General features: G+C 44.4%; 2 protein-coding genes across 2 annotated transcripts; both read right to left on the bottom strand.

Annotated features, from left to right (window-relative positions):
* Nucleotides 1-124: 124 nt before the first annotated feature.
* LOC124033826 (dipeptidase 1-like) lies at nt 125-7,670 on the bottom strand. Its single transcript, XM_046346185.1, has 10 exons — nt 7,261-7,670; nt 6,007-6,133; nt 5,612-5,744; nt 5,119-5,269; nt 4,516-4,585; nt 3,898-4,074; nt 2,965-3,049; nt 1,353-1,428; nt 922-1,057; nt 125-693 (listed from the first exon to the last, which is right to left on the bottom strand). The coding sequence occupies exons 1-10, from the start codon at nt 7,386-7,388 to the stop codon at nt 502-504; spliced, it is 1,275 nt and encodes a 424-aa protein (XP_046202141.1). The 5' UTR covers nt 7,389-7,670; the 3' UTR covers nt 125-501.
* On the bottom strand, nt 6,054-7,250 carry LOC124033827 (ABA-inducible protein PHV A1-like). Its single transcript, XM_046346186.1, has 2 exons — nt 6,383-7,250; nt 6,054-6,349 (listed from the first exon to the last, which is right to left on the bottom strand). The coding sequence occupies exons 1-2, from the start codon at nt 6,845-6,847 to the stop codon at nt 6,248-6,250; spliced, it is 567 nt and encodes a 188-aa protein (XP_046202142.1). The 5' UTR covers nt 6,848-7,250; the 3' UTR covers nt 6,054-6,247.
* Nucleotides 7,671-10,494: the final 2,824 nt, after the last annotated feature.

Genomic DNA, 10,494 nt, shown 5'->3' with positions numbered 1-10,494 from the left:
TCAACCATAAACTCCCCTCTGAAAGCTTTTCAGTCAGTTTAGTATTTCCTGTGTCACATGGCTCATGGTACAACACTGAAGTGAAAAAGGCAGTGATGCAGTGGAAGGTGTAAAGACAGCATGGTAGAGTTATTAGATGTTTATTATTATACCCCCCCAAAATACTTGTGCTTACACAATTTTCCTGATTATTTGTTTATTGAGGGCCACATTTAACCGTTCAATTTCAACTCTAAAATGTAAAGTTGCCTGGTCATGGATTTACTTGGTATAAGGTCAACAGTGATGTATATAACACCGTTTCAGAAGAATTTACTGGTTTACTAATGTTAACATTTCGTTGTACAAATCCTTCAAACACGGTTCATGGACTACATCACCAATAGAACTTGTGAAAGATGAAGTGACCGCAGAATTCCAGTGGTAAGGTCCAGCTATGCCTTGGGCAGCCTACTGCCATAGACATAACATCACACCCAGCATGGTCTATGTACAGGGGCCTTATAGAGACCAAGAGAGCAGGCTACTCAGAGTCAGTTTTAGTGCCAGAGCCAGAGGGCTGAGGGAGAGAATCGTCCCAGCACTGTCTGGGTTGGGGACAGGGTAGCCGTAGCTGGTCCTGCAGTCGTTTTTCACTTCTTCATAAGGGATGGGCAGATCATCTGGGGCCGTACCCTTCATGCTGTCTCGTACCTGGAAGATAGGAGTTCAGAGTCAGGAAGGGTAACAAAGCACTGGACCAAATAGTGCATGAAATATGCCTGTAATCTATGTGTATGCACTGTATTCTGTATTGCATCAGCCCTTTTTTAAATGGATCTATGGAGGCGTGTGTGTTGATGTCAATCGTGTGGAAACAGTGGTGTTGTGAGGGGTGCTGAGCTGTAGAGGTCAGTGTGTAACTTTTACTGTCGTACTCACACGCTCCACCTCTCTGAACACTCTGAGCAGGTTGTCTCCCAGAGCAGCTTTCACCTCAGCATCTGTCCATCCTCTCCTCAGCAGCTCTGCCACCAGAGCAGGGTACTTAGACACGTCCTCCAGCCCCCCCGGTACCCTGACAGACGGCACAGGTAGAGAGGGGTGTGTGTGTCAAACTGAAGCCAATATTATGCAATTCTTCTGAACTCCTCCCCCAGCAGAATGGGTTTCTTTCCATGTAAAACATTTATACAATATTTTACTACCACTACTCAGACATGACTTTTGATATATTTTTTAAATACTACTACTATATCTACTCAGACATATTACTTTATACTTTTTTACTGGTATATTACAATTAGCAACTAGGTGAATTATTACAATTAGCAACTAGGTGAATAACTCCTAGGTCAATTCACTCGACTCACCTGCCCACTCCATCATAATCCCCACCAAAACCAATGATACTGTGTCCAGCCACATTCTTTATGTGGTCAAAGTGATCTAGATTGAACATGAAAAGAAAGGTGAATATGCAGGGCAGTCGGAAAGTATTCAGACCCCTTCCCTTTTTCCCATTTATATTTACATTACAACCTTATTCTAAAACTGATTCAGACTCTTTGCTGTCAGACTCAAAATTGAGCTCAGGTGCATCCTGTTTCCATTGATCATCCTTGAGATGTTTCTACAACTGGATTGGAGTCCACCTGTGGTAAATTCAATTGATTGGACATCATTTGGAAGGGCACACACCTGTCTATTTGACAGTGCATGTCAGAGTAAAAACCAAGCCATAAGGTCAAAGGAATTGTCCGTAGTGCTCCGAGACAGGATTGTGTTGTGGCACAGATCTGGGGAAGGGTACCAAAACATTTATGCAGCTATGAAGGTCCCCAAGAATAGAGTGGCCGCCAACATTCTTAACTGAAAGAAGTTTGGAACTACGAAGACTATTTCTAGAGCTGGCCAACTGAACAATTGGGGGAGAAGGTCCTTGGTCAGGGAGGTGGCCAAGAACCTGATGGTCATTCTGACAGAGCTCCAGAGTTCCTCTGTGGAGATGGGAGAACCATCCAGAAAAAGAACCATCTCTGCAGCACTTCACCAATCAGGTCTTTATGGTAGAGTGGCCACATGAAAGCCCACTTGGAATTTGCCAAAAGGCACCTAAAGACTCAGACCATGAAAAACAAGATTCTCTGGTCAGATGAAACCAAGATTGAACTCTTTGGCGTGAATGCCAAGTGTCACATCCGGAGGAAACCTGGTACCATCCCTACGGTGCAGCATGGGGGTGGCAGCATCATGCTGTGAGGATGTTTTTCAGTGGCAGGGACTGGGAGACTAGTCAAGATCGAGACAAAGATGAACAGAGCAATGTACAGAGAGATCCTTGATGAAAATCTGCTCAGGACCTCAGACTGGGGCGAAGGTTCACCTTCCAACAGGACAACGACCCTACGCACACAGGCAAGACAACCTAGGAGTCTCACCACAAGTCTCAATGTCCTTGAATGGCTCAGCCAGAGCCCAGACTTGAACCCGATCGATCGAACATCTCTGGAGAGACCTGAAAATAGCTGTGCAGCGACACTCCCCATCCAACCTCAGAGCTTAAGAGGATCTGCAGAGAAGAATGTGAGAAACTCCCCAAATACAGGTGTCCCAAGCTTGTTCGCGTCAAGACTCGAGGCTGTAATGACTGCCAAAGATGCTTCAACAAAGTACTGAGTGAAGTGTCTGAATATTTATGTCAATGTGATATTTCAGTGTATTTTTTTATACATTTGCAAAAATGTATAAAAACATGTTTTGACTTTAGCGTTATGAGGTATGGTGTGTAGATGGGTGAGAATTATAATTTTTTGAATTCATTTTGAATTCAGACTAACACAAAATGAGGAATAAGTCAAGGGGTACGAATACTTTCTGAAGAAACTGTATAATAAAAATTTGAGAGACAAGGTTGGGTGAGTGAGTGATTGGTGGAGAGTAAAAAGTAATGATAAAAATGATGACCATGACTCAGCTACTCACCTGCCACCTGTGATAGGTTGGCTGTATTGCTGCATGTGACATAGTCGTTGTAAAAGTTCACCATGACAATTCCTTTTTTGTTTTGCTGGTGAGAAAAAAGGACACAGACATATAAACTGTATGAAGTGAGAACTATAAACTCAAGTCACTAACCATTACAATGAAGAACTGTAGCTACCATATTGGTGTAGTCAGTTGGGCTTTTATGTTCTGTTGTTAACATTTTATGGTGCTATATAGAAATACAATGTTCCTTCATCTGTAGTTTTATGGGCCCTTACCACTGAATAGCTCAAACGTTTCCCGTACTCTCGTTGGTAAAGCTATTGTCAGCATGAGGTATTTCACAATAAATGCTTCTGACGTGAGCTGGGTTTAATAGTGTAATAAAACATTTTAGTTTGTGTCTGTTTTCCAAGGTACTGGAAAGATCTGATGGCTTTTCTAACTTCCTTTTGATATCTTTGTAGTTTTAATATCACTGTAGACATTACCACGTTTTATTTTCAGTCTTATTGCTTACTCTTCGTTGCCTTTGCCTCAACCTTCCCTTTCTCATCCTCCCCTCAGCCTATATTCCCAGATACCTCCTTTTCACTCTTAAACCCCTTTTCAGTTCCCTGTCTGTTTCCTCAATCCATGTTCTTCCCCTTATCCCCCGTCACATACCCCTTCATCCGATCACGTCCACTCAATCTCAGGTCCAATTCCTTTATACACCTCACCCTCCAATCCCCTCACTCTACCTGCTCTCCTAGTCCTTCTCCTCTCACTACCCGACTCCCAATACTCTATCCCCTCGTCTCTCACCCTTCTCCCCCGACTCACCACCCTCCTCGGGGAAGGGATGAGGTCTAAGGAGAAGGAATGACCAAGTCCCTCATATATATTCTGTAATCCACTATCCCCTTGCCCCTCTCCCCCTTCACTCACCACCTTCTTCAGGACGTGGTCAGGCACGTTCCTCTTGTGTGGGCACACAGCGTAGGCAGAGGAGTGACTGAAGATGACTGGGGCTTTGGACAGGTCTAGAACCTGGTTCATCACGTTCTCTGACACGTGGGCCAAGTCAATCAACATCCCAATGCGGTTCATCTCAAATATCAGTTGCTGTCGGGTGGAGAAAAAAATGAATGTTTCTGCCAGGACTGGGGGAAATGACCCTCTTACTGTGTCACCCTACTGGTGTTATAGAGACAATTCTACGTGATTCATTCAGCCTATCAAACCTAATGATATGGTTTGTAGCTAGGATCAAGAGAATTAACATGTTTTCATCCAGTGTGTTTTATACAAGTGATATCATACTGCTATAACATAAATGAACATCTAAAGGCAAACTAGACGAAAATGAGTCTTTGAGGGTAATCCAATAGTTTCTGAGGAATTGCTCATTTGACAAAAATATTTACTTGGAATATTGCCTATGTTTTTGACAGAAGCAGAAGTATTAAAAGCTGCACCAAATAGTATCATAGATATTACCTTTGTTATGAGTGGGGTATTTCCAATGTGTGTGTGTGTGTGTGCGGCTCAGTGTGATAGACCAACCTTGCCAAACTCAGACAGTCCATTGTGCTGCGATTGCTCGGCTCCCGAATCCACGAGCCAATTATCTGCCCTGGGGGGGAAAACACACACAACCACAGTAAAACACCAGGCCAGCTTCTGGAAGTGATCTTTCCCTTCCACTCTCCTATATCCTGCTAACATGATATGAATCAGTGAGGGGCTGAGGGATTCATTAGGCCCTGTAGTCTGTCCAGGGCCATGATTTGATTAGCAGGACCATCTGTTTAGACCCCCCCCCCCCCCCCCAGAATATGACACCTCTGAGACAGGTGGCAACAGGAATCCCCTATTTTCCCCACCACATAATTGAGTGAAATACAGTCTTTTTTTGTCTTTTAATAAGCAGTTTCAGCTGTTACCTGTTGTGTCTCATTCATTTACATTCGTGTCATTTCTATCTTAGCTGTATGTGCTCTTTGAGAGAGCATCATATGCTGTGTAAAGCATTGATATACTTAGGAATCTCAACTATGAAGTACGACAAAAAAAATGTTGAGCACCTTGTCTGTAAGTATAATCTGTGGCACCAAGTCCCCAGACCAGGGTGGCCCTGGCGTTAGCAGGGTAGCAGAGCCTACTCACCATGGTGTGTTGCAGCTGTGGGTGAGGGTGAGGTAGCGGACCCCCAGGTGGTACATGGTACGCAGGGTTCCCAGGCTGCTGTCCAAAGAGTGTCCTCCTTCCACCCCGATCAGACTGGCTGTCCTGTTCTGACTAAAGGCATCCACGATATCTGTGGTAAAATAAATACTTGATGATAGAGGTGGGTGAATGCAACTGCTATCTATGGTATTTCACAGTTGAGTTCCAAAGGGGTTTCATTCTCATAACCAAATGTATGGCTCCATTCAATCCGTATCGCGGATGTTCAGCTCTACATTGTGTTTGAAATTTAAAGGCAATGTTCCCGTGTTGGCGGAGACTGCATTCACGTTAAACGCTGCATATGTTGGCTCAATTGGAAATTACCTTTAAATGTACATTGTGGAATCTATGACACTTTCACTTTACATATTAACTAAAGCCCTTACTGTATAACTTTTGATTACACTTTTTTTTTGTAGATGACTCTCACCTTTGCTGCTGGTAGCAAACATGAAGGCTTCTGGGTATTTCATGCACATTCTGTGGATGACGTCAATCTGCTCCAGAGTTTGTCTGGCTGCGTCTTTGTACTGAGTGTCACATGGTACATATGCTGCCCAGAACTGCAAGTGGACAGTAAATGTTTTATCAGTTTATTACGTAATACAGAGTTCCCCAACTGGCGAGCTTCTTGTGGTCAATTTGAAGTCTACAAATTATTTGTAATTATGTTCTGGCCCCCCGACCATCCACTCAAGAAAAAAAAATTTGACCCGCGGCTGAAGCTAGGGTCCCTGATTTAATACATGTATTATTATCAACCACCCTCACATACACCGTTTTGTGCGTCCTTGTCAGTTTGTGTGGGTGCATGCGTGTGTGTACCTGTGCTGCCAGTCGTCCCTCCCTGATCTTGGGGATGTTGGTGTGTGTGTTGTTGAGGGTGTACAGATCCACTTTGTTCAGCTGGTTGTTAAACTTCATCCTCAACTGCCAGGGCAGATCATTATGGCTGTGGAGTCAAGACAGAGAGATCAACGCATGGTACTATTCATGCAGGGCAGTCAGTGCTGCTAACACACAGCCATTATTTAACTGTACATTAGGACAGAACCATCTTGAAACGTTAAAAAACAGACTCCAAAATCTTAACGAAGCATATACTGTCACGCCTGCCCCCACTCGCTCCCGAGCACGACGCACTCCTGCTCCCGAGCACGACGCACTCCTGCCCCCGCTCGCTCCCGAGCACGACGCACTCCTGCTCCCGAGCACGACGCACTCCTGCCCCCGCTCGCTCCCGAGCACGACGCACTCCTGCCCCCGCTCGCTCCCGAGCACGACGCACTCCTTCCCCCGCTCGTTCCCGAGCACGACGCACTCCTGCCCCCGCTCGCTCCCGAGCACGACGCACTCCTGCCCCCGCTCGCTCCCGAGCACGACGCACTCCTGCCCCCGCTCGTTCCCGAGCACGACGCACTCCTGCCCCCGCTCGCTCCCGAACACGACGCACCCCTGCCCCCGCTCGCTCCCGAACACGACGCACTCCTGCCCCCGCTCGTTCCCGAGCACGACGCACTCCTGCCCCCGCTCGTTCCCGAGCACGACGCACTCCTGCCCCCGCTCGCTCCCGAGCACGACGCACTCCTGCCCCCGCTCGCTCCCGAGCACGACGCACTCCAGCCCCCGCTCGCTCCCGAGCACGACGCACTCCTGCCACCATCATTACGCATACCTGCCTTCCCCCCCGTCACACACATCAGCGATCATTGGACTCACCTGGACTCAATCCCCTCTGTCATTACCTCCCCTATATCTGTCTGGTTCCCCGCTCTGTTCCCTGCTTCTGCATTGATTGCCATACGTCCTTGTTTACCCGTGTGCTGACGCTGTTCCTGTCCTGTTACCTGTCCGTTCCTCATTAAATGTTCAACTCCCCGTACCTGCTTCTCATCTCCAGCGTCAGTCTTTACACATACAATACACACCTTACATTGGCACGTCTTCTATGCCATTAACATTACAGTGTGAATCAAATATGTCGATGTAATGTATTATAAACGATTCATTTTGGTTTAAACATTCAAAATCACCCACTCTAGGGTCTTGTGAGGAGAGGAAAATGTGTTAGTCACTTACCCATCAATCAGTGGTGTCTCTGACATTAGCCTCAGTGCGTTGTTCATGTGTTCGTCCTGTGTCAAGGAGAGCTTGAGAGCACAGGACAGTATCAGCAGAGTCCCCCATACACTACCTCCAGACAACATCTCTTACTCTGTCAAACTAACACACAATCTCATCCAGCCTGACCTGGACTTGTCCTCTCCAACAGCCTCTGGTTCACTACAGCCACTATGGTTTTCTCTCTAACTCTGTTTGTTACTAACTCAAAAAAAAGTGTATTTTGACTTGTTTCAATACATTTCTCAGCCTACACTAAGTTAGTTTGACTTTGGTCTGTCTGGTGCTTCTTCAGATTTCACAGTTCACTGTGTTCCCTCCGAACTCTTCCTCTGTCCCCAAAGTTTCTCCTTGTGGGCCAGGGTCAAATACTTGAGAGTTTATTATGTCGACTCTGTCATTATCTCTTTGGTTGTAAAGTCAACACATGAAGTTGAGCATATTGGTTAATGTGTAACATTCAGTACAACTCCCTCAAGTTTGAAATCCATATGCAAGACATCCCCGGTAATGATATAGATGTGGATTAACGTTGGAAAGTGCCCGGTGATGGCATGACTACTCAAATAAGAAATGTTCTAAACATGTGTTCTAAATATATGTAGAGAGCACCTCATCAACAATATGTGCCGAGGGTCAGAGTTTATCAGGGGTCAGTGCAAGTTTAATAAGATGGGTTAACCTTCTACTCTACTCAGAGTGGAGTCACTGTTATACGTCCACAAATATAAATACATCTATATTTGAGTCACAATACCTGCATATGACAGGTATGATAGAAAAATGACATATTTACCTGGTTTGTTTGATATTAATAGTTAACGATTATATACTTAACCAATAGTAAGACATTTCTGTTCTATGAAATGTCTGTGTGAACAGAGAGGAGCCTAATAACCTTACAGCTAGCATTCCATAGATAAGATGTGGTGGGCGTAACTGAGATAAAGGGAGCCTGGAGGAATATGAATTTTAAAAATGTAAAAGCAAGCCAACGCCTGTTCTTAATCAGGAAATGAAAGGGGTTTGCGGTCAGCCAGGATGTTCTGGAGAGGGTGTACAGCAGCTTGGTGGAGAGCATCCTCGTGTTCAATATGACAGTCTGCTATGGTAATCTGAGCGTAGAGGAGCAATTGCAAACTGACTAGAATAGTAAACACAGCCAGCAAAGTAATTGGTCGACCACAGGCGTATTTGAACATTCTGTTCCACAAGGCAACCAAAAAAAAGGCACTGGCTGTCATTGGTGACCCCTCCCACCCTCTACACCCTCAGTCGAGAGACTTCCCTCTGAACGGTGCTTCAGAATAACAGAACAACGGGTTCAAACATTCATTCGTTCCTTGTGCTGTTGGACAACTAAATGCAAAGTAAATTGTATCGGTATATGTACTTATCCGTCTAGTGCAGTTGGCACAGTGGTCGTGTGCGAGTGAATGTATTAATGTCCTCTATGTTGTTAGTGCATGCAACATGATGGACTGACTGGTTTAAATGTGTGCAAATTAATGTGTGTATTTGATTCTTTTAATGGAGATGATGCCAAAGAAAAATGTCCATCCTGGATGGACAATAAAGTTTTATTCTATTCTATTGTATAGAACAAAACCCTTATTGTGTCTGTTCATTCTTGCATCTGAGAAGCAACACCAGAGGCAGATAAGCTTCTTTAGTGACAACTATATAGAAACTGCATTGTCTGTAAAGGTTAGGCTACTGGGCCCAAAAGACAAGACTGTTGGGTTGACTAGTCTCATTATTGCAATAATGAATCAATGTTAAATAAAGATGATAGATTGAAGAAATGACAAAGTCTCTCTCAGGATGAATTTCTACAACACAGGACAACAGGTACAGTAGCCTAGTGGTTAAGAGTGTTGGGCCAGTAAACGAAAGGTTGCTGGTTTGAATCCCTGAGCCAACTAGGTGAAACATTTGTCAATGTGCAGTTTAGCAAGGCACTTAACCCTAATTGCTCTGGATAAGAGCATCCGCTAAAGGACAAAATATGTAAAAAGACAAAATAAACATCAGTAAAAATATGAACGTTTTTTTATGCTCATGAGTAAACACACAATTCTTCAATTCACACAAGGTTAACCTCTGCACCCTCAGTGAAAATGATAATTATAGAGGAACATTCTTGTCATTCTTGCTTTTATCCCTCTTAGGCCACAATTTAACCAGACTATCCTGCTTTGCTATGCTGTCTCTGCACAGCTTCTGCTTCATGGTAGCTCTCTAACCTTTGATGAGAAAGATAATTAATTCATACAGCTCCTAGATAATTAACTAGGTGCAATGTACACAACTCAAATTGTATGTGTTCTGCCTTGAATTGTCATTTTCAATAAATCAAATGATTTGGCTTTCAGCGTTAATCCTTTTCTCAAATGACAGGAAGTGAATCTGGTCTCTGTATATCAATATAGCAGTGGGATATCTGAACGCTAGTACATAACCCTTGTAGTCAGTCTATAGGCTCTTTTTTATCTTATATGATAATGCTTTATCAACCCCTACATAAATGTCCATTAATTATAATCCATACAATAATTCACATGTCCTGTTGTTGTAGGATTGTTTCCTACTGTGAAACTGGTCAAATTAAGATCCTTTATCTGTACCCAATAATAAGTTCCTTGTGGAACCTTGGCTGTATAAGTGCTCATCTAGACCACTTGTGTTCACAGATGATTGTGGCCCACTTACGTGTTGAGCAGAGTGGTCTGTGTATGTCCATGTTTCTGGACTGATTTTAGAAAGCCATCGCTAACACTTTCTGCCCAGTCTTTAAACGTACGTAAGACACTCAGTCTCTTTCTCTATCTGTTGTCGCAGTCTCACCTACACATCGAATTTCTGGGCTATGTGCCCAACACACAGACACACAGACACACAGACACACAGACACACAGACACACAGACACACAGACAGACAGACACACAGACACACAGACAGACAGACAGACAGACAGACAGACAGACAGACAGACAGACAGACAGACAGACAGACAGACAGACAGACAGACAGACAGACAGACAGACAGACAGACAGACAGACAGACAGACAGACAGACAGACAGACAGACAGACAGACAGACAGACAGACAGACAGACAGACAGACAGACAGACAGTTGTCTCGTGTTTATGAAACGTGAGGCGCTTTGTACTTTTATGTTGGTATTGGG

This window comes from Oncorhynchus gorbuscha, linkage group LG04 (assembly GCF_021184085.1).
Source record: "Oncorhynchus gorbuscha isolate QuinsamMale2020 ecotype Even-year linkage group LG04, OgorEven_v1.0, whole genome shotgun sequence".
Taxonomy (NCBI): domain Eukaryota; kingdom Metazoa; phylum Chordata; class Actinopteri; order Salmoniformes; family Salmonidae; genus Oncorhynchus; species Oncorhynchus gorbuscha.
Note: the sequence above shows the minus strand (reverse complement) of the source record. Positions and strands in the feature narration are given on the sequence as shown.